Source organism: Neolamprologus brichardi, chromosome 7, assembly GCF_056152115.1.
Source record: "Neolamprologus brichardi isolate AB-2024 chromosome 7, ASM5615211v1, whole genome shotgun sequence".
Lineage (NCBI taxonomy): Eukaryota > Metazoa > Chordata > Actinopteri > Cichliformes > Cichlidae > Neolamprologus > Neolamprologus brichardi.
Genome location: NC_142110.1, coordinates 13,331,327 through 13,356,243, shown reverse-complemented (window position 1 = coordinate 13,356,243; position 24,917 = coordinate 13,331,327). Strand labels below are relative to the sequence as shown.

General features: G+C 44.2%; 1 protein-coding gene across 2 annotated transcripts in view; it reads right to left on the bottom strand.

Annotated features, from left to right (window-relative positions):
* roraa (RAR-related orphan receptor A, paralog a) overlaps positions 1 to 24,917 on the bottom strand; it is a 191,827-nt gene that overhangs the window by 8,552 nt on the left and 158,358 nt on the right. For both annotated transcript variants that reach the window (XM_006789317.3, XM_006789318.3), the window contains 6 exons: positions 6,436 to 6,521; positions 4,691 to 4,832; positions 2,363 to 2,758; positions 1,607 to 1,728; positions 1,369 to 1,501; positions 276 to 383 (listed from right to left, as the gene is read on the bottom strand). In XM_006789317.3, the coding sequence (XP_006789380.1) occupies positions 276 to 383; positions 1,369 to 1,501; positions 1,607 to 1,728; positions 2,363 to 2,758; positions 4,691 to 4,832; positions 6,436 to 6,521 (987 nt within the window). The remainder of the gene's footprint in view (positions 1 to 275; positions 384 to 1,368; positions 1,502 to 1,606; positions 1,729 to 2,362; positions 2,759 to 4,690; positions 4,833 to 6,435; positions 6,522 to 24,917) is intronic.

Genomic DNA, 24,917 nt, shown 5'->3' with positions numbered 1-24,917 from the left:
TAAGATCTCTGTTTTACCATAAATAACCGCCGAAAAGACAGCAATGCCAGGTGAGGAAGGGATGAGTGTTTGCTTCGAGGCGTTCAGCATTGTGCAGAACAGAACAGCAGACTCTAATTTTGGCTGTTACAACAAAGAAAGGAGTAATACACTGTAAAAAAAAAAAAAAAAACCAACTAAACACACTCACACAAACACAGCAGCACAAAAATACACACATGCACAGTCATTCAAATGCATGAGTGCACACACACACACACACACACTCCACTTACCTAATGACTTGAACACATCAGGTCCAGCATATTTTCCATCAAAATAGACTGTGTTGTTTTGCGTGTCAAAGGCACGGCACATTCTGACAAACACAACTTCCAAAGAGCCTGTGGAGACAGACAGGAATAAGATGCTGAATCTGAGCTTTGTTATTTCTGTTTTTTTTCTTTATCCCAACAGTTACACATCAGTCAGGCATGCAAAACACATGATTTAGCTTTGTGCTAATCTTCTACAATATGACTAACACAACCACTTTGAAATAAAGAAGCCTGCTGTCAGAGTGAAGGAGAAAAAAAAAGCCTCTGCAGATGAAAACATCATCGACAGAAGGCTATTCTTCCATAATGACGTGCCTGATAAAAAATTGTACTCCATTCATTGGTGACAGTGCTTATTCATTCAACCTTTATTTAGATAGATAGGTGTTTATTGTGTTGTATAATTTGCACCACTCTGTGGGAGTGGATAAGAGGATCAAGAAAATGTAACTGAAGCCATTATTGCCTCCAAGGGAGATGCTACTGTTTTAAAATGTCATGTCTGACAAGGGATCTCGCTCTGTATTTCGTTATTCGTACGGGCTGTGCTAATGTAAAGAAACACCCAGGGAAGGACCCGGGAGAGCTGTTTGTTTGCTGGATGTGAGGTAGATGTGTGTCTGTATTTGTCTATAAATATAGGTGACTGTGTGCAAAGAGCCATAGCAGGGTTATATATACACAATTCTGTGAGTGCATCCTCTTAAGAGAAGTTTAAACAGACATCGCTGGTGCTTGAGAAAAGGAGAGAGAAATGGCGGCAGGCATGATAGGTATTATCTGAGCTCGGGAACACATGACTTATCTAATGCTGTGTCTGCCTTTGTTATGTATGTAATGAACGGAGGCAAACGGGGAGAGACAGAGACGGTGAGGGAAAGCAGGCGGGGTGGGGTCTCCTCTCTGTGACACTGTCTGTGCGTGTGAAGAAGAGGGCTTTGTGCAGTCAGGTCAGCTACGCCCTTGTGACAATGCCAGAGGAGAGGGGTGGAGGGGCTGGTAGTGGTGGGTGAGTTTGACGGCAACAGGCCATGTTGACAAGCTGTCATACCTGCTTTCAGCAGCACTATCTGATCGTTCTGACACAGCTCCATGAAGCCGTCGATGCGCTTGGCAAACTCCACCACATACTGAATGGCCTCTGTTATTTTGATAGCGCACAGCTGCCACATGACTTCCCGGGGCTAAGAACAGATAGGACAGAGAATGGGTTATCTACTTTAAAACAATGATTCTGATTACTGTAACTGCTGTGGAGACCCAGAAAGGCACAGCGGTGGTAAAGATACCTTGTTCTGGTAGCTCTCCACCTCCTCTTGCAGGAAAGCCTGCCAGGTCATCTGCTGCAGCTCCTCTCTCAGATACTGACATGTCTCCATGTGTGACTTAGAAATGTTCTGGGCCAGGTGTTCTGAAACACAAGCACAGTCACAAACCCGCAAGATCACAGTTGAGATTCGAATGTTTCTCACAAGGCTATGTGAAAGTGAAGACCTCACTGATGAAATATGCCACAGGAAAAGAAGATTTATTTACTGAGCCTTCATGAAGGAGGAGAGGCGGATACGCGTGGGCTTTTTTTGACTGGGAAAAGGCTTGTTGACATTTCCTTTTACTGCCTGCAGGAAGCTCATAGCTTAAGGTTGAGGGAAAGCCAATCTAGTTATGACACAAATGCATGGAAAGGAGGAGGGGTGCCACGTTACTCACTGAAACAAAGGTCACATTTTCTCTGAGAGAAATATTGAGTATAAGAATTTAAATGGTTTTGAAAACACATCTGTTAAAAGGAGTTCCTAGGCACAGGGGAGCCTAAAAAAATGATTTCCCCAGACGCCTGCCCTGCTGGATCCTGATTGGCCCTAATTAATGGAAACTAATTACAAAAAAGAGGCTCTTTTAATGAGTGTTGGAGATGAGTCTCCAACCTCCTGCTATTTTAAGCAACCTTTGTGTCGTTTGCCCCACGGTTGAGTTGTTCCCCCCCTCTCCTTCATTTTGCTGTCTCCTTTTGCCTCTCCCTCTCTCTCGCTGCTGCTCCTTACCTAGTTCAGCCATGGACACGGTGGGGGAGGTTTCTCCATTGGTGAAGGAGCAGTAGGGGAAGAAGCCAGAGCCTGGGGCAAAGTCGCAGATGGGCTCCGGCTTGATGCCGTTGATGTCCAGGCCTGACTGGTCAGGAGATGGCTGAATGTCCAGGTAGAAGCTGCTGACAGCTGAGTCTGGTTTGCTCCCATCAGGAGTATGACCATCCATGTAGCCGCTGAGGTCATCGTGAAGCTCCGTGAGGCCACTGGCAGAGAGGCCGTAGCTAGGTGTGAGCGGCTCCGCCTCCCCAGGCTGTTGTTGGTGGTCACGTTGCTGCTGCTGCAGCCGGTGCTTCTGGACCTCAGCGTATAGGCTGTCTCGCTGCTTCTTTGACATCCGACCAAACTTCACTGCTGTAATTAGCAGGACAAGACAAGTGTGAGAGCTAACAAAACACTCAGAATTGGTGGCACTTTCTATGAAGGATCTTTGCATCAAGTAAAACAAATGTACTAAATTTAATTTACTTATTGTATTCACAGTCAAGTGATTGTGAACCACTACTAGTTTTACTAGTGGGTTGGGCGTACATAGATTATCACTGTTTTTTGAGAATCAGTGTTTTATCAAAGCACTCTCCCCCAAATGCCTTACATTAAAGTAACCAATTAAATCATGAAATAAATAAATATATTGTTAGATATTTACCAGTTTTGATTTGATTTGTACCGTTTTGATTTGCTGTAATTTACAGTCGAGCCACTTTCTCCCCTCTCCTGTGCTCTCGGTTTCACCATATGGATGCTGTGTCAGGCAAAAGCTTGCCTACACTCAAGCTGAAGAAAACTCGCATTCATTTCAACACTTCCCCAAAGCAGTCCATCTAGGCGAAAACACTCGATACTATTATTTTTTTCAAACCTAGTAAAAGATTTTAAATTATATGCCATTCTCTTTTGCCTCATCTTTAAGTATACTGACACTCGTCTCTAGGAAATACAGCGGAATTGCACAGATTGAGTTTTCTCACACGTTTGGGAATTTTTTGGGAAGAAATTAAAGTCTTAGGCAATTTAATTACCCTTCATCTATAAACTGTGCTTTACTATCAGAAAGCAGCACACCATATATTTTAGCCACGGGTTATTCCCATTCATTTACAACGTATTTTTATCTAGTGGGGGGATCAGCATTAATTATATTGATTTAGAGATTATTATGAAAAGCTTCACAAACGCAGAGGTAAAGGTGGAAAGGAACCAGAAAAGCTTATCAGACAATCAAACAGCCCAAGTGTCTGCCTCCCACCTTAAGGTTTCCAGACTAAACATTGGTGCTGTGAATTAGACTTCTTGGCCGGTGTTCTGGGGGCCTGGCAATAAGTCAGCCGGTCACAGTGTGTGTATGTGTGTGTGTATGCACAGTGGAAAGTGAGTGGAACAGCAGAGGAGAGTTCGGGCAGATGGGCTCTGGTGTGTTCAGTGAAGGTAAGAGTCACCTTCTACTGTCCAGAGTGTGTGTTTATACACGAGTGTGTCTTCATACGTGCATGTAATAATGTATACTGGATAGCTGCGCACACGGTGCTAATGCACTTCTGTGTTAATTTAATAAGTGTGCATGTGTGTCTATGAAGTTGTACCGGTCTCTTCGCTTGCACTCCGTTCAAGTTTTCACTTGTCTGTGAAAACAGTGCAGTGCAGTGTGTTTCGACTCTTAGAATCTCTTAAGCCCAGTCTAGTTTGGACCAGCCTGGCACAGCAGGAGCCCCTCTGCACACACCCCCACCTGTGTGATCCCATTACTGCATCTCAGCTGCAGCAGGACTAATGACAACCTCTAACAACCTTGTATTTCATCAAACCTAGTTTCTATCACAGCAACAAATTAGGCCCACAGACATAGTGCTCACCTACTACTGGCAGAGAATGAACACAGACTGACAGCTTAACATGTTCTCGTGCCAAGAATTCCTTTGGAAATGTCTGTTGTGCCCCTTTGAGAATAACGACATTATCTCATCTCATTCCTACAGATTTTCTTTGTCTCTCCAGCGAGATTCAAATACACAGCTGCTAAAAGATATAGACTGACTTGATCATGTAAATTAGAGCTGCTTCTCAGTAAGTTTGATATTTTCACTGCCACAAGGAAGCTCTTTTTGCTCCCTTTACGGGGAGGTCAGTGTCCAACAGCTTCCCTGAAGCATCGATCCAAAGGCGGTTTAGCGGAGCACACCTTTGCCCACACAGGAGCCTGAACCGGGGGCTCTTCACATCTCACCACTCGCCATGCCACCCTGCTAAATCCACCCACTTGCCTCTCCTCTTCCATAGAGGACTTACCATCTCGTGACATGCCCACTGCCAGGCACTTCTGCAGCCGGCAGTGCTGGCAGCGGTTGCGGCTTGTGCGGTCGATCAAGCAGTTCTTCTGACGGGGACAGGAGTAAGCTGCATTGCTCTGCTGACTCCTCCTGAAAAAGCCCTGCATTAAACAGAGGACGGGCAAAGAAACAGCTCGGGTTACTGGAAAAACTTGTGTGAGTGAAGTCGTGTTTTCATCTCGAAGGATCAATTCATGCCCCATGTCAATAGCATAGCCGTAGCTCAGGTTGTAGAGAAGTTTGTCTGCTAATCATGTGGGTTCAATCGCTAACGTCCTCAATATGCTGAAGCTTCCTCGTGAAAGTCACTGAACTCCAAGTATCTTCAGATATGTGCGCGTGAATAACAAACACTGTAAAATGCTTTATAGAACCAGTAATGTTAAAAGGTGCTCTGTAAAAAGTGATCTGCTTACCACTGAGCTTAAAATATTACTCATTTTCATTGTTTCCAAGTGGGTTTTTTTTTTAATTATTAATATGAAATTGATACATAACAATACTACCGTGACTATATTTTCTACTGTAGTATCTTAGGAGTGCTGCATTTCAACCGTGAGTACAGCATGAGGGTGTTGTGTTTGGGAAGGAATGATAACAGTGGATGGTTATTAGTGTTGATTAACGCAGCACTGGCATGCGCGGTGTTAAAGGATTGTGAATGCACACCGACCGGATTCCTCATCCTTTGACTTAATGAATTGATTCCAGCACATCATTAACATGCCCCACTCTACTGCTCCATACACATATGTCTTAATTAGCTGCTCATTGGCTGTTTAATTACAAGAAAACAGCTGACAGCTGCCAAGTTGCTTTATAATAGAAGCCATTATGGAAACCGACTAAAACTGCCAGTGACAAGCAGCACTCTTTAATAATGCTATGATTTATGGTCCAAACTTTTGTACTCGCACATATCATTAAAGGCCTCTCTGCCTGGACTAATTAGCAGTCATTAAAGATAGATTTCAGCAGTTTATTCTTTAGTGTTTTGTCCCTGCAAGCTCCTATGTGAGGGAGAAGAGTGCAGGAAAGGAAACTCTCTCTGTCCCTCTCTTGTCTGCCTCTCTCTCCTTCACACACACACACACACACGCACACACACACACGTGCACATATATAACCAGGAGCAAACAGCAAAGGTGCAGGCTGGCTGAGGAATGCTAATGATGTGCCTGGTGACAAGCATGGGGACAAGAATACACTCTAAGCACAAAATTCCTCTCACTGTGAATGGTTGGTGCATTTGAAACAGTACAAAAGGTGGCTTCAATAGAAGCAACACACTGTAGCAAACAGCCAACAATCTGCTATAATTCAAAGCACTGTGCTTTTGATCATTTTATTTCAAGAAGAGCAGGCTGCAGCAAAAGCAAAAACAGCAAAAGACACGTCCCTGGGAGGGAAAGGCAAAGCAAGGCAGAGGAATGACTTTGTCCTACTAATTGTGGTTCTCTGTGATGTCCTCTGCGGTGCTTGACCACTTTAATGATCACACTCCGCGTGTCTTTGCTTTGCAGTCCCTCTCCAAATCGTCGCAAAACTTCAGCAACATTTTCAAGCGTATTTTTTCCTCGCAAGCAACTTTCGGCACTTCCCCGGCGTTCCCAGTCTTTCCTCTTTGAGCTCTTCTGTCCCTTTGCGTGCACGCAGGCACACCACCTCCCTTGGCACAACCGGGTTCGGTCTCTTGATGCTTACCTTACAGCCTTCACATGTTATCACGCCGTAATGGATGCCTGATGATTTGTCTCCACAGATCTTGCAGGGAATTATTTCGATTTGAGCTGCGGAGAAGAAAAGGAAACGAGAGAAGAAGAAAAAAAATAAATAAAAACGTTGCTGTCACAAGTCACCGTACAACACCCTCACCATGGATCCATGTCGGTACATGAAAGAGCACTGTGCTTCTAAAAACATCTCATCCGATGGCTTTTGAATCTTCACTTCCACAGAGCATTAGCTGAATATTTACCGATTTGTAATGTATGTGTGTGTGTGTGTGTGTGTCTGTGTGTAAGCAAGGAGGCCATTTTAACTCCTCACAAGCAGCAATGTAAACAGAGTGTCATTTTGGATCCTAAACACAACCTGTAGAAGAAAAGTTACCCATAAGCCTTAATGTACTACAGGAGCACTAATATTGGCCTTGTATTACGACAATGACTCATTGAGCCACACGAGGAGATGTTTTCCTCGCTGGAAAACTTGACTTCATGAAGCCTCGTATATATTTCAGAACCTTAAAAAACCCAGGAGTAAATCCACCGTGGCCACAAAGAATCATAACGTGCCCGCTGTGCTGCAGGGAGCTGTGGCAGCGACTGCATGTGCACCTCTGTATACGCTACAGAAAAAGGGTTCAGTTGCGGTTTGGCTGTGGTGTTGTGCTGTTGACAGGCCTGTGATTCACCCGCCTTAAGAGGACAAAAGCAACGAGGGGACAGGCCTCATCCATCGTTGGCCTTCTCCTCAGGAGCCGACCACAGGGCAACACAGCAGAACAGACAGAACACACAGACATCAGAGACACAGAACTCCCAGCTCGTCCCACTGCTTTCAGCTTTATCACTGCAGCCACTGATGCTACCATCCCTCTCCACCTCCACCCCCACCCCACTCCAGAGATCTCTATCTCAAAGCCCTCCTCCACATCTCTAGCATCTCAGTCCCGCCATCCCAACAGGGCACTACAGCGCCAGACAAACGCCACTATCTGATCTAAATCGAGGAAAGATCACCGCAGGATATTTTCTCACAATCTAATGGTTTTTGGGATTTTTTTTTTTTTTAACTAACCAACCTGGAGCCAGCCAATCACGGTGCAATGAGTTGTTGCAGCCCAAGTCTATACCAATTAGCGGAGGAATATTATGATTTGTCTTGCAGGGATGAAATAGAAATTATAATATTTTAAAATATAGTAGCACGTTCACAGTGTCAAAGTATTACATCAGCCTTACCCCTCTAACAAGGCCTAACTGTCTACTACAATGCCTCAGGTCTCTTCTAAAGACAAGGAGCTTTAAATATCCCCTTCAACACCTTAACAACCAGCCTCTTTAAACTAGTTTGATCACATCAAAAGTACTTTTGTGGGGTTCAATCCAGAGATCCCTGCCCATTTTAATCAGCTGCCTACGAGCCTATAATGTGTCATGTGGATAATGTCCTTGTCCCGGAGGCATGCCCGGGAGAGGCCCTTAACACACAGACTCTAATCCACTAACCCGGGAGCCACACTCTATTCATTCAGGAATCTGTCTGTTCTCCTCGCACTGCTGGAGTCAACAAGACCAGCCATGTTTACTTGGAATTAGCCTACATTTTAGCAAAATGAACAAAAGGGAGTGGTGGAACATGCACAATTAATTCTCCTCCAGACAACACCTCCTGTGATTTGCGATTCTCACATACAATAGAGGGCACTGCACCTCATCGGCCCGGATTAGAGTGAAATCCAGGCAGGAGGCGGGCTTTGACAACCTAACTGAGAGGGTTAATTCATAATTAATCTTCTCCTTACTGTGCACAGTTACTTGTTATTTCATTTAGGTCTATCTCTGTATGAGTGCACTCTATTGTTTGTTTTTGTGTTCTCCCCGCATGAGCATTAGCAGTGCAGTGTGTTTCGACTCCTTTAGCATTTTCAGCCTCATTACTTACATAATTTGTTCTGACATGCACTCACAACAACTGAAGCGTGCTGTAATTATGACTAGCTGCGGTTATGACGAACTAAAGGTTGTAGCGGCAGGCCCCAGCCATTGGGTGGCAGTGCAGGGCTGTAGCTATGGTTGTCTTGCCAAGTTAAGCCAAGCTTCCACCCACCCTATCCAGCCCACAGGCTTTTGGCTCTGAGCTCCAGCCTCTGATAGCTTCAGGCTTAGGCTGCTGCTAGCTTCCCCCACCCCCACAGCATAGCTGTGAGATGCCTTCATCTCTCCTGAAGAAGCGGAGCTGGCTGGGCGCTCACTCAGGCCTGACAGAGGCTGTGCCACATCAGGTGAAAGCAGTGGGAGTATAGACACAGGGGTGCCAGGCTAGGCAGGGCATACATTCACACAAGCATGCCTCACATAGCCCTATCTGCAGCATGAAGGCCCTGAGTGCACACAGTCTCACTAGCTAACACTCTTCTCCCTCCACCGCTGCACAAGCCCCTAGATGTTCAGTGCACTCAACAATAAAAAGGGTTTGTCTCTGGACCAGCTGAGACAGGCTTCATAGCTTCTTGTAGGAGAAAAGACATCACTTCGAACATATAGTTATTTCCACGCTAGGCTGAGCTGCTTTCGTAAAGAAAGGGGTCAAGGAGAAGAAATGAGCAATGGCACAATGGAGATCAAATACACCATGAAGTCACCTAAATCATCAGTCAATATTTGCCCCTTTGAGTGACTGGTCATGAGGCCCCTAAGCCACACTTCAGACAACTGAGGATGATTTGAACTGAATTCACAGAGGGGACCCAATCAAACAGAAAGGCCTACACTTATAAGCACTCCCAATCTGGCAGTCAATATCTATTGACATGAGCTGCGGTGTTAACTGCCTCTTGGTGTGAAACAGGCAGCTGCTGGCTCGCTTGAGCTTGACCAGTGCAGTGCCACTGATCCCATTCACCGCGCCTGCCTGCCTGCCTGCCTGCCTGCCTGCCTGCCACTTCCCTGTCAGCCAGCCCTGTCTGCTCTGTTTACGACATCAAAGCCAGGCACAGTTAGACAGGCAGTCATGCTAAAGTCCATCCCAGCAGCCTGCTGCTCCTCACAGCACTGTGAGATGGCCTCTGCACGCAGGACACTTCAGAGACACCTGCTGAGATGCCAAGATTACGTTTTGAATCACACCACAACACAATCTTATCACGGATAAGACCATGAGGGTCGTACAGCGTCTCAGGACTGTATACAGCATTTGCAGCGAGGTGCGGGTGGGCTTGGGTGATAGGCATGGCAAAGAGAGCAGACAGTGAAACAGAATGTTAAAGCTTGTTCTTTGTCTGTCTGTGTCTGAGCAGTTCAAGGACACTGATTCACAACACTGGCAGGCCTTTTGAGAGGATGACGTGTCACTCAGAGCACATGTACAATGGGGCAGTGAGGCCTCCGTATGCTCACTCGGTGCCCTTCACTGTCTTCTTCACAGCCCTGAGATCATCAGCCCCTTTATTAAAACTTCAGCACACATTAACAAGGACCAGGAAACGATCATTCAACTCTGACCGCTCATAACAATTTACAAAGTCCACGCTAACAGTTTACCGAGGCTGCTTACTCGCTGCCTAACCACTGAGTAAGCAGCTATTAGCAGATAAAAACGCATTCGCCTGCGTGATGCAAATTTAAATTAAAGATGTAAGGAATGATGCGCAAGATTCTATCAAGGTGAAGAATAAAATGACTGCTGATGAAAAGAACAAGTAAGTGTGCACTGAGAGGACCTGCTCATGGTATCAGATAGGGCTGTGCAATATGACCAAAATCTCATATCCCGATATAAGACATTTATCGTCCTGACAACGATATAAATCACACGATTTTATATCGTCATCCGATATATATCGTTATATCGAACAGCCCTAGTATCAGATATAGACTGTATTCTTGTCAGATGTAAACAAACCATTAATTCAGGTAATTCCTCGTTTTTTTTCTCTCCATATTATTCACTGTAGCATGCAGATAAGAAAACAACCCGTAGAGCAACTGAAAATCACTACTAGTCAAAATCTCCTGGCTGTTCCCACTGAACCCTTGGACTACTGACATAACGTTGACGGATTAAGATTATCCCTTACATTACAGACCCATGCCCAGGCCACCATCATAATGCTGAGAGCTTAACCCATTACTCGATTGGACCATTAAATCATTTTCCCATAGCCTTCATGTGATAGATGTGTAGAATAAATTAGGTTTGAAACCAAAGCTTCTACGCTGCTCCGTACGGGAATAAAAATTTTTTTTTTGTTTTTTGGGGGGGCTCATTTACAATGTACACCACTCTGGGAGAAAAACCCAACAAAAAACAAAAAAACCCCAAACATTGGCTTCTCTATGTGTGACAGCCGTGTTGTGCTGACAGCTGTCAATGACAGAGTGACGCAAGCCAGCGGGCTCATGTCAGAGATTATGTAAGGAACTGGACAGGGCACAGCATTATGAGCAGATTAGCAAATTCTCTCCCACACATAACAAACTGTGCTAATATATTATCTTTCTAAAATATTTAGCAACAAAACAAAACAAAAGCTTATGGGGATATCGGCTCCCAAGACAGTTATACAAAGCACATTTTCTTACAGAGCCTTCAAACGCGGTCAACACGCAAACACCAGAGGCACTGAACTGTCTGGCAAATGCGCACTAAGCAATGTTCCTCCATCATTATGCGTCTATTTATTTTCCTTACATGAACTTCCCATTTGGAAATGGAGATCAGCTGTCGGTTGATAAACAGAGTCTTCTCTGAACAGATTCCCGTAACAGTCAGATCGAGCTGTAGAGCGGCGACAGCCTAACAAGAGATGGAATCAGAATTCTGCCTCTTTTTATCTGCCAGGGCTCGGCTGTCATGTGAAGTCACACAATACAATACTTTTTTATTCCCATTTATGCAGCAGAAGAAAGGTTATTTGAATGTCAGCGGCAAAGGACAGTCATGGCACGGAACACAGGCAGAATAGTATAAATGTGTTATTTGTTTAGGGATCGGAGGCAGTTGGCATATTACCATAGTGCTGTTCTAATGGCATTTACTGGTCGGCAGCACACACACATACACAAAAACAACCCACAAACCTGCAGACCTAAACTCTATATCATCACTGTGAAACAGCTTCTATTCAACCTATAAATATACACAAGTCATCAAAAATATTTGGACCAAAGGGATTAGCGTGAGGAAGGACATAATTGACACATTTTGATGTCTTTATGCTGAGTTTTGCTAATTCCCCCCAATCATTTAGCTGCCTAAGCTGTGATCCCACTTCACTAGAGACCAGCTATATCTGAAGACCTATTCCAGTTTCAAAAAAAGAAAAAAAGAGGGGGCTCTTTAAGCCCTTCCCTATTATTCCTTCATAGAAGTGCAGTGACTTTAGCAAAGCTCAGGTCTGGACCATTGCCCTGGGCTGCTTTTTGGATGAACTCAAGCATACATCTCTGTGTTTGTTTGTGTGTGTGTGTGTGTGTGTGTGTGAGGCCTATTAATATTTAACACTGCCCAACTCCAGATGCCTGTACAACACAGCAGTGCTTCTCTCTTCATGTATCTGCCTGTATTTACTTGACTGTTTTATTGAAGTGCATTCTGACACCCTCTATGAAGGGGGAGCAGGAGAGAGGGGAAGACGTATTCCCAAACCACAGCACAAGACATCTCTCTCCATGTCTCTTTCTCCACCGGCGTAACAGTAATTTGGGCACTAATTTATGTGTTGTTGTGACAAAGATTGAGGAGCTTCCTGACTGGGAGTCTGCTTTCCTGCACTCTAGGGGAAACAACAAAAGCCTGGGTTTACTGAGCAGACGAGCACCATGAAGGGTAGCATGTGTGCGGCGCTCTTTTCCCCTCCCTTGTCTTTCCCACCTGAGCTCAAATCTTCCCCCCACACCCCATCACTCTTTACCCCCTCTATCCATCTTCCCCCCACATATTCCCATTTCGTCTGCAACTGTAGTGACAAGTGAAGTTGTGCCTCGGTGCTGGGGACCAGAGGGCACGCCCCTTGCGTGCGCGCATGTGTGCCTCGGAGAAAGGCTCGTGCTGTTTGCTTTAATGACAAAACACAACCGGTACGACAGAACTCACTTAAATATAGAGGCACAAAAAATGCATCGCAAAGTTGCAAAGTATTTAGTTCATTAAGATCGCATGTCATCCATCCTTGGTTATTATGACGTATATAAAAAATAAAACTCGAGTAAATGTGCATTTTATGCTCTACTCACACGTTCTGCAGCAAGTCATTGGGATGCATCAAAAGTCAAAATCACTGAGGCTCAAATCACACAGGGCCAACTGATTGACTGGTGCAAGAGCTGCTGGTTGAATGATTTGGTTGAGGATCATGTGATGTTTGGAGCCTGCATTCTGACCACTTCAACTAAAGGGGCAATAGTTAAAGGCTCGACTGTGGTACAGTGCCTTAGTTAAGCACCTCTCAGTCCCAAAACTCCCTGCAGCGATGGCAGCCGAGTAGGCTCTTCCAGAAAAAAACTCAGGAATATATAAATAATGAATCTTTCAAAAATATCCACTGCAATTACACGCGGAAACCTTTACATAACAACAAAGAGTCTTGTTCCAGTGCACCAGGGGAATTTGCTGCTGCCACACTGCGACACACCACAACTTCCTTCCTCCTATAATTGCTGTATTAGTATGCGTTTCTGTAAGACAACCAGGATTCTGCTGGGCGCTCTGAATCGAATCATTCTGCTGTTTCACACAAAGAAATCAAAACATACACTCACACGTGCGTTTTTCGACATTTAAAAAAAACCTGTTTTGCTCACTTCAGTTCATTAAACATTGGGGGTGAAGCAAAGATGTAAAGGGGAAAAGAGGAGGGAAGCTGGAGGTCCCATCTCATGCTGCTGCTCAGGGTCAGTGGGTCAGAGGCACACAGCCAGAACACACATGCAGAGCAGGCTGAATAGTTCAGCTGACAGTAATTGTCCCTCTGTGGTCTGCTTAGGAAAACATGTTTCCAGACAACGCGGACTGGCTGCACGAGCCAGATAGTAATCACGATCTTGATTTGCTCCATCGAATGGGGAAGCTCGGCATAAGCCTCCAGATATGGCTCGAGTCAGTATTTCCACTGGAGCTGACATCAGCTGAAGCAACCTCTGGGCAGGAACACAGCACAGCAGTGTTATAATACAATATCTCTTCAAAAATTAAATAACATAGAATAAAATCTCAAGAGAATCCACACTGCAAGTCATCCTTTAAAAATAAAGTCAAATTTTTACTATTTTATTATGCCGTGCAAGACCAAATTAAACGGCAGATAATATTACAATACCAAGATTTTTTTTTTTTTATCCCACTACCCACAACCTGAATTTAAAAAAAATCCTTTTAATAACATTTGTTGTGACTGCCACATTTGTCAGCTGCTGGTGCTCTTTACCGACTCCAGCGGCGGACAAAGACGAACGCTGTTGAAACGAACCAAGATAAAAGCACATGCTTTCGCCGTCTTGTGACAACGTGCTAAAGAAATGTCAAAGTAAATCCCAAAATTAAAAAGTCATGTTGCCAAAACATGTGTAGGGCTGTTTGTCTTTGAAAGCTATTCTAGTCTATTAGTTTAAACCACGAATGCTCCGCGTGGCATCTCCGTTACTCAACAACTTTCACAGCAGGGCTGATGAGCACTACCTCTGCCATTCTGCTTGAAGGTCTTTGGTTTTCATCAGCTGAAAAAGAGCAGGCAAGGACAGGGAAGATGAATGACATCAATGGCCAGCCGATACTTCCAGGGACGTGTGATTGAGACAAATGAGCCTTGTTACATTAGCTGGGATACTGAATCCTGCTGCTCAAAGATCCAGAGCTTGATAGAGCTGAAACTAGAGGCACCCAACCTTTCTACAGATCACCGGTGTCATGGGGCCCGAGAAGAAGAGCTTTCTCAAAGTGCCTGCTTCGCTGGGCTCACTCCCCCCCCCCCCTTTTTTTTTTCTGCTTTTCTCTTGGACCACATTTGCTTTGCTCTATTTTATACCAGTGCACCCACACACACAAACATTGTGGCTACATGGCCTTCAAAGATTATTTTGGCCTTTTTTACAAGTAGATGAAAGTGAAATACAGCCATGATCGAATCTATATACAATACACTTGAGCATTAGTGTCTATGAGCACTTCCTTCATTCATTATGCATTCCCACTGCTACTAAATGCACAAAATGATTGCATTGACATTGCAACAATCCAAAATATATTTGCATTGTTGGCCATGATAAGCAGACTGAGGCAATGAATTTTAAGGGTTCTGCTTAAGTGCGAGCACACCGCTGTGTCACTTTAGTGGTAATCACGAATGCAAGCGAGCGTCAAGTTACACAGTATTTGACAGGCTTGTAGGAAATTAGGTGTATATTCCATTTATATATATATAGTAGTGATATCTTCTTATAATTCCTGTGCATCTGAGCCCCACAGTTAGAGACTTACTTCTTCCCTTATGCCCTTTAAATATACATTTTTGAAAATACACTGCCACTGAGCTCATAATCAAGTGAATTAAATCAGTTTTCGAAAAGCTTACATTTATCCCAAAAAAAGGGGTTTTCAGTCATTTTTTGCAGAATATAAAAACAAAATCTGCGATAATCTCTGCGCTGACGGTGGAGGAGCTGCTGAGCAATTTCACCGTCATCCTCCTTTCCTCTAGATGTAACAGACCGTATGAAAGGCATTCCTAGACGACAGGGGTGCACAAGGAGTACCTACTGCCACACAGAGTTCATAGACTGCTTACAGCGTGTGAGGCACATTTCCCCCCCTGCACTGCTGTTTTCATAGTCCTACAAACACTGGCCTGGTTTTGTTTAACATGGCAGGATTAAGCAGCCATGCGCAAAGCATGCTTCCCTCCTTGCACACTTTGCTTACAATGGAAGGCCTGAGCGCTCTTTGCTACCTTTTGGTGAACCAGCTTCCCTGACTGCTGGTGCTTTGGTGCTCTAATCCCAGGCAAATAAACAAGTGCCAAGATTAATGATTGCATAAACGCGTCCCCAAAGCCCTGGAATAACAGTCAGCTCTTCAGCCTGTTCTGCTGCCATGCAAAGGCTCTCAGACTCAGCTGACAACCTGTATATCCCTCTTCCCTTCCTGCTGCCTCAAAACAGCCAGGAATCGTCTGTGCTTTGTTGCTTCATTAGCGACAGGAAGCTGTCAATATTTTCTACGTGACAGGGGGTACGCAACACTGCACTTGGAGGATGCGTCTATGCTACAGCGTAATAAAGGGTCCTCCACAGTTCTTAAGCTCTCCACTTCTTACTTCTTGTTGCTAATCAAGGCCACTGCACAGCATGTCTGGCCCTCAGCGCCTGACATAACAACCCCGTCTGTCTGAGGCCATAATGAAGGCAACATGATAGGAGGAAAGTGGAGGTTCTCGAAGACTTTTGATTAGTTTGTCACCCTCATCAGGACTTGTAAAACACTTGCATTTATGACTTCTTGTTTTTTTAAAAAAAGCAATCTAGTAGATATTTAGGAGGACATTAGAAGTGTGTGTGTGTACAGAAATAAATCACAACCCCAACAGACCAAAAAGGGCCATTAAAATGACATTAGGAGCATGGTCCATCCTCTCATTCCTGTCATTCCAGGTCTGTGACGCTAAGATGAGCTGCTTTATGATGAGGAGGAAGTAGTGGAGACGGGGAGAGCGAGAGGCTGTAAAAGAGAAGTTGGGAGGAGCAGTGCAGTCCACTAGTCCAGGGGCAAGAGAGCGTGGGACGTTCAGATGAAGTGGGAGGTCCCACTCCAGGAGGTTGCTCCTAAACATGAAGGCAGAGGCAGCACCCCGCCTAATGAGGGGTGAAGTGGAGCCCCCTGTGGGATCCCCTCAGGCACATTCATTAGGAGATGAAAAAGCATTTCCTGCGGCAGAGCAAGTGCCTGCCTTAGCTCGGACATGTTTAATTTAGGGCCATATGAAAACAGAAGGCCACACTGCTCAGGTCTGCTGTTGTCAGTCAGGGGGAATCAACACCCCATATGGCCAGTAAGTCAGAGCCAGGATAAATGCTGTGTGTAGAATTGAATTATGATTTTTCAATTCCTGTTTTGTTTTGGGTTTTTTTTCGTCCTTTGGCTTGGCTTCCACCCTTTTAGCTTACAACGTACATATTATTAAAAGGTCAAGTGCACTGACACTTTCAACTCTGGGTGGAAAATTCATTGTAGACAGGCTATTATAGAGAAAATGTGCATCTTATCGCAAGTTTCATTTCCCTCAATGCATTGCATTTGGTTGCATCTTTTGGCTCCAGGCAAAAATAATAGATTCGTTTAGCCAGTGGTGGTTTGTGGAAGGATTATGGTAATGCAGCACTGAACGCTGCAAGCGAAATACAGTAAAAAAAGAAAGTGCTGCAGTAAGAGACACAGGAAGAATATCTGAGAGGTTAATTTATATGATTGCACGAATCTGCATTCACAAATGCATCCCGAAAATCTCACATCGCGCAAGGTGCACTGTTTGCAGAGACAACTGCTTCTTTTATTCCACTGTATGAACAAGGGCATTACGGTGTATCAATCCACGGCGATTCGGATACATGTCCGCTTATCACGGCTGCTTATCCTTGTTCCTGATGAATCCTCACATTTATTAAGGCTGTCTTCTTGCCTTGTTAGATATGTATAACCAATCTCCTGTAATTAGCAACTGCTAACCTTTGGGGTGCTAATCCCCCGTGAATTGTGGATTTGTACATCAAAGCCCACACTCTCCCATATAGCTGGTGCTTGAAATTACACTATTTGAAACCTGCAATTATTTGTATAGCACGGATGCATACAGTCTCCTCTTTTTATGTCTCTGAGAATCCCGTGGGTTTGCAGTAAAGAATCCTTAATCCACTCCAGTGGAATCCAAATATAGAGTTAACACCAGCTTCCCAAAATTTAGATGCACAGCCAAGTGCCTGCTGAACACGTAAAGTGAAGAAAGCTCTCTCTCTCTCTCTCTCCCCCTCTCCATCTCTCTCTCTCCTTCTCTCTTTTGCATAGTTAAGATTGGATTCCTTTAGTGGCTTAGAAGCATCATATAGGAAACAACGGGGATTGCCCAGCGGTGCAACACAAAGATGCTTCAGTATCATAGAAAGGCTACAAGAAGAATGGCTGTGTTGTCCTTTTCACGGGCAATGCTTTAAAGTTAATGAAATAATCAATAGTCTTGCCTGTTGTTTAATGTAATCACATGTCCAGTCAACACAGTGAATGCTGTTTAGAGTCAGCCGCAATTTGTGCTCTCACCCTCTTCAAGGCTAAGCTAAATCCATTGTGCAAGAAGGGGGAGATTATACGGAGTGAAAATAACTGAGATAGCTTCCCACACATACACACACACAAGCACACACAAGTGTGTGCACGCAGACGCGCATGCAAACTCGATGCTTTTGCAGGGAGAATGCCTGAAGCATTTACTTTCTTTAATGAGAGACATGAGTCTCATGTGTCAGTGATGCACAGCATGGGAACAATAGGGTGGGCTTTAATTCCATCACTCTACTGTATTTATCCCTCTATCTCATCAATACCTGCCAGTTAAGCAGGATGAAATAAATCACGTCAAGTAGACTCAGTCAGGACCACACTGCGCTCAGCAAACACGCAGGACCCGAACGTAAAACTCGGGGTGAATGCAGTTTTACGCAGTCGGTGACAAATTTAGCGCGCGGGTCTTAAGCAAGGGAATACAAGAGATTGTGTTCAGAGACAAAGATCATCCTTCCTGCACCTTCTCTAGCAAGTCATTAAATAGCAATGAATTAACAATGATGTTGTTGGGTCTTTAGAGGAAACGAATACCTCGGCTGTCACCTAAGCCTCCCATGGAAATCTCTTTACTTACCCCAGTGAAACACGGATACCTCAGCTACACTTCTTTTAACATCTTAAAAGGCAACTAACGCTCCACCTTCTTACGTTGCACAATAAGTGCATTAACAATTGGGCACGGTGCTTTTGAATGATATTGAAAACTTGACTAGTGTTTCTTTAAGTGTACATATGCCTAATACTGCTGTAAATCATGTGCAAACATGGCTTCATGTGCGAGCGGCAAAAATAATAGCCAGCGAGATCTTTCAAAGTCCTCCCCACATATATGCAATAACACCAGATTTATCATCAGATAAAAAAGTAACACATAAAACACTTCAAGGATTGGCTTTGAGCGATAGCAATAATCCTGCAGGCGGCCAAATTATGATTTATCTACTTTGGCTTGAGAGCACATGGGGCAGTATTGTATATATCCGTGGTAGCTGGGCTTCTCACTGTAGCATAGGAGCGACTCAGAGAGAATACATTTGGTGTAAAATTGCTTCATCTGTTTACAATTCCATTTGGAGTTTATGAGAAAGACAGGCAAACACAGCCTGATATATTGCCCCTGTGTCACGGCATGGCAGGAGCATCCACACAAAGATTCATCTCTCACTTAGAAGCCAAATGATACGTCTAATTTGCTGCAAGCACAGTTATTTTTAACCTCTCCAGCTGTCAGATAATGGAGCTTGACTGTCAGTGCTAGTGTGTGCAAGTGTGTTAAAAGGTTGCAAACTCTTTTCAATCTACCATTCCCTTTGAGGGAATTACAAAATGCGCATTCCCATTAGTTCACCTGATTGACATTGCTTCTTCTTTCATCAAAACCCGAAAAAACAGAAGAGAGTTGACTGAATTAAGACGGAGACTTCCAACAGCAATCTAAATACAGTTTTCACACGGGCTGTCAAAAAACGATGGTGGCTAGAAGAACATCTCATAAAGTTCAGAAAGTGTTTTGTGGTTACTGACAGCACAATAGGACGTATTATTACAAACCCGAGTAACGGTGTCCTTTGTGCAGCGTGCCACATTAAATCGTGTACCATCACACGCTTCACCTAACACCTCTAGAGTTACGAGAAAGCACGTGAGGCTTAATATTCACAGCTTTTATTTCATTTTGCGCCGCCACAAGGAGAAGGCCAGCGCCGCTGAACTGAGTGAAAGGGCCAGTTACGTAAGACCACTGGAAACTGTTCTTAATCAATGAACTGGCAGCTGACTGCACACTGGTGTCAGTGGCTTGGCTGATATAATTTAGATGGACACTAATGGATTCCCAGCCTCGTCAAACATGGGTGTAAATCACAGCACTTTCACTGTTAAGGGACTTTTGACATTTCTAACAAGCGGCACTTGTTACGCTGCACTAACATGATAATGCAACAGGAAATATGTCCTCGAGGACGTGTGGGCTCTTGCGCAGTAACATACAATAAAAGAAGGCACGTCAGTCACTTTCGGAGGCGTTGCATTGAATGTGCCCGCTTTTTCAGTGACGCGTTTAAACCCACCACGAACTATGTAAAAAACACCAACAACCCAAAAAAAAAACAATGATTTGCCTCACACAGCCATCTCCATTCCTCTACAGTAAATAATTCCACTGTCCCAATAACCAGCTGATGTCCGCTAACTCCAGCTTAACAGCGCATTATGTAAGAGAAGTGAAGGGGACATGTGGGAACTGAACTCTGTTCACTTCTATTTGACCATGCGAGTGCATGCAGCTGGATGTGCCTGCTTTTCTGCGTATCGCTGGGCTCTTAGAAAAACGTCTGCAGTGACACTTCGTACTGACCACGTCTGACTTCAGCTTCAGCTCAAGATATGAACCTCAGTCATGGCACAAGCTTCCGTCCGCCGCGTGCCTATGTGGTTAGACTAAAGCTCAAGTAAACTGTTACGAAACGGCCCCTTTGTGGAACAATGAGCTGAATTTGCTCTTGCCTTAAAATCTCCCTGCAAGGTTTTTCAAGCCCATCACGACTAAAAACCGCCACCATGTAGACAATGTAGCTCACCTCAAGAAAATACTTGTACGCAAATGTTGTATCTGGCCTGAAAAGCGCATTATTTGAGATTCAATTCACGTGATCATAAAGGACCTCGTTATTGTAGACGGGAATGCAAAGAAAGTGCTGCGCTTGGAGGAGATCAATAAGTAAATGTGCACCTAAATAAAAAAGGGGGGTGGGGAATGGGGGGAGGGTCATATTTTTTTTTCCCCCTGCAAAATATTCATGCTTATCAACACAGATTTTTTGCAAATAGGCTGATGCGGTACAATGCTGCTCTTGCTCAAAAACCTGCTGAAATAGCTTTTATGTATTCTAACCAAGCGCTCGCACATCATGCTGTAGCAAGCGAGCAGCAAGTGTACTGTGTATGCTTCCACACTGGCAGCGTTTCCTGTCTTACTACATTGAAAGCTAAGTTTCATACTCAGGTGCCAACAGCAGTGCTCTTAGTTACACAAGCAGCCGCTAATGGTGCCGGGTCAGTATTTGGGATCTAATCCTCAGAGGTAATATGATCCGCCACAACAACTTTCTACATGCCGTTCTGGCCCTACAGGAAACATAACACTCTTTATGAATCGAAACAAACCACAAACACGGGTGCCGAGCAGGAAAAAAGATCTCTCCCCCTTTGCCTCCTTGATGCACAAGATTTATTTCTCTGCCTGTTCATTTGGCACAAACATCGCCGCATTACAAAAGCACACAAGGCTTGGGGAATTTTCTCGAAAACCCATTGCAATTCTCCTCCATGCTAGTTAAATTACAGAAGAAGTCACAGCAGGGAACTTGGGAACACAGCTACCAATCAACTGAAGCAATTCTCCCGGTGTGTTTGTCAACACTGCTGCCTTGTGTAATTGGCATAATTGTCAGGTTAGTGCTCGGAACAAACTGGGCGTCCTCTTGGCGAGCACGGGCCGTGTCATTAAAGGGACATGTTTCTGGAGGCGCTCCCGGGGACACGTAACACGCGAGCATGTTGGAGCGACAGCTCGCCTGATAAAATGGCTGCCTCTTATCTCCACTATGCATATGAAAGGCTTATGCCTTCTCCATGACAGATTCTACGCCTCATCGCCATGGGATTTGCCCAGATACACCAGAACAGAAGCTGGGAGAAAAACAATGTATCACATGTATAGCCTCATCTTAACACTGTCAACCGTTCATGTGTGTGTAGCCACTGTGTACGAGCACACATATTGAGGCTCGCGTAACGCAGCGCACTGACTCAGTACTGGTTCGCTGTGGATAATGAAATGTGTGTGTTTCGCTCATCAACAGTAATTCCCAGTTTAATGGCTGCATAGTCAACTTGGCAATCCTGGAGCAAGCCTCAATTATCTTGATAATCTGTAATGAATACTTGATATAATAATGATATAGTATCTATAATTACCATGATGATGTGGGGTAGAGTGTGGTGAAAAATAATCGTTTGTATCATCACCGCTGGGTAGCATCATTATTAATCTGACAGCTCTCATAAAGCGCTTTGTTTGTTTTCTCTGATTGCTCTTTTACTACCAAAATAAACAACTTGGCTCCTTTGAGTTACAGCGGTATAATTTGTTGGAACAGCAAACGCATTTATCTATAAATTTATTTTCAATTTGAGGTAAGCTGCAGTCACGAAAGCTAAATCACTACCAGGGAGAAGATTATTCTAATTACTAACCAGCTGTCGCACATGCTGCATGAGCACAGGATGTGTCAGAACACAGAGCAACCAGTAATCAGTTTCACAGAATCGTTTGAGCACACATTTACATCTTGCACACGATGATAAACATGAAATTGTCTTCATTTGTATGGTAATGTTGTAAAAACTAAAAGAAGCATATGCTATAACACGGCACGACTGAATTTAGAAACACAAATTTTACGGTCAATTTGTCAATCTCAAAAGCCGAGTGTTTATTTGCAGCTGGAATAAGCCTGATGGTATTTTAGTTTTCATTCAAAGACATGTCGACTACCTGAAAGCACGGGAATGCAACTCATATACTCACACTAATGTGGGTAATGTTTAGTTTTCAAATGGAAAGTGGGTCCAAAGGTATACTGTGATTCAGTCCCACAGTAAGCTGAGGCAAAGCAGGGGAATTTTGTCATATGAAAGTCTGTCTTTTCCCCAGCTACACTATATCTGAATAAGACCATAATGCAAGCATGGCTTGGTCCCTGGGGTTTTCTTTGCCATTTACACTGCTAGCGCTGCAATCCCCCTGACAGGCCTGTTTATGACTGCTCTGCTATCAGAGGGCTGAGCAGAGCCAGGGACGAGCCTTCATTAGAGATTAAAGTGACCGTCACAAAGTCCAAAATCATCACTGCTTCCCGCAGCAAGGCGAGGGGAGACACTGAATGGGTTTAAGCTCATGCATCAACAGCAAGTCCGTATCAGACGGATCCTCTGTTTAACACAAGTTCCTTTTAAATTTCAATATGCATTCATGAATGACATTTAAAGACATTTTTTAAATTGGCTACAATCAGACTTGTCATATTCATGGCTTTGCTGCCATGAAACAGACATGCAAGTAAATACCAAGCATGACATTACCTTGCAAAGAGAGCGATATTTGAAGCAGGAACATTTTGGATTCCATAGCAGTCATTTAGCAGACAAACAAGGATGCTCTGCATCATAGGAAGATCAGATGCAATTTCCTGCATATTAGAGCTTTCATACATGATTTCTACTAACTGCAGAGCTGGGAGCCTGGCTGATTTGCCTTTAGCGGTAAAGCTTATACATCAACTCAACCAGCCGCTGTACATTACGAATTATAATATAAGGCAGAATACGTGCAGTTGGGTGGAAGCCTTGGCCTTTTGTTTTGACCGTAACCACTCAAGATGCTATTCCCTTCCAGGCATTATGTGCTCTGCACCCATCTGTCTATTTCCCCAAACTCTGCAAATTCACAAAGAGAGCGATCCTACTCCAGCACTGATAGTTTTTTTTCTGTGGGGGTAACGCATTGATGTTTTTAAATTCAGACAATCTGTGAGTTCCTTTACACCTACACTGTAGGTAACAAAGAGCAGTGTAACACAGGAAATTATGGGAGCGAGAGAGGTTAAACAAAGCAACAAAGCCGTTATACACGTTACGCCATTTCTCCTTCCATCAAAATTCTTGCTGCATCTCCAGAACAAAGCAGCTATTCTCAGAGGAACATGAAAGACAGACACCTGTCAATCACAGCTCCTGCAACTCCATATTTCCTGTGTCAGAGCCTGCAGAATGGAGAAATGTGCAATATTCTGATAATATTTCATGCAAACGAATGCAAGTCAGAACACTTCCCTGCTGGCCAGAAGGAGGGGGAATGAGAACAGGTAATTATCGGATTGCCTCAAGGCAAAAAATGATAGAGATTGCAAAGAACGGGGATATTTAGCCCAGCTAATGAAGCCCCATGTTTTGGGAGCACTGGGAAGAAGGAGCAGAGGGAAGCTATGCTGTGGCTCAGCAGGAGGTAGAGCCTGATAAGACCATCTTACATAATGGCCACATCCAGAATTTGCTCGCCGTTTGGACCGAAGCTCCCTGTCCCTCACATTCTGTCCTATACAATCACCGTGGCCGACCGAGGGAGTGTAAGACCGCCTGCATATCCAGTTTCCTTAAACGTGACCTTTTAATATGTTAATTCTCACCAAATAATCTGTGATGTTGAGGAATGGGCATTGAGTCTGTTGCAGAAGCGCAGCTACAATTGAATTATGGTCATTTAAATGTCATTTAAATGCAGTTTCTTTGTGTATATCAATACCAGTTCTAATCACTAAGGAAATACAAAAAAACTTGAGTGACTTGAGTGAAGGCTCATCCCTCTTGGCCCAGTCAATTTAACCCCACTGAAGGGTTTATGTTTGCCCATCTCGACAGCCTTACTTAAAGTGCTGAAAAATAAAAAGAGATTGCTTATTTTGTATATGCAGCACTTCCCCCGGACGGATATGAAAGTTTAATCATGGCATTAGGATTCACAGGCATTCCCTTGCTAGACCTGCTTGCAGACATCAGAATTGCTAATTTGCCGGTTTGCCCAGGGAGGGCTGGCTGGTGGTTGAGGAGGGGATGAATGGAAACAGGAGTCTGATTTGTCCAGATAACCTTGAACCTTAACGCTCAGCTTCCTGTGGTCGTACAGAGCTCAATCAGTCCCTCTTTATCATGTTGATCTGAGCTCCTGTCCAGTGTAGCGGCCGGCACAGCGCAGCACTCGCTTTCACCTGACAACTCCGGGAGTGTGTCATCGAGAAAAATCATTTCCCGCTCTCTTCCACAGTCATTAACTTCCGCTGAAACCCCATGAATAAATACAGCAAAATAATTGCTTTCAAAGACAATCTAGCCTCTGCAGTGTGATTCCGATCAGATATCAACATTAAGCGAAATGTAAGTCTTTGAAAAAAAAAGAATGATAGTAATTGTGGCTCAGTTTCTAATCTGAGTAATTAATTTCTATTGCTTGTGATGAAAATCCACCGGGGGCACAGGCATGATAAAGAAGAAAGGTCCTGACAGGGTTATGATTCAGC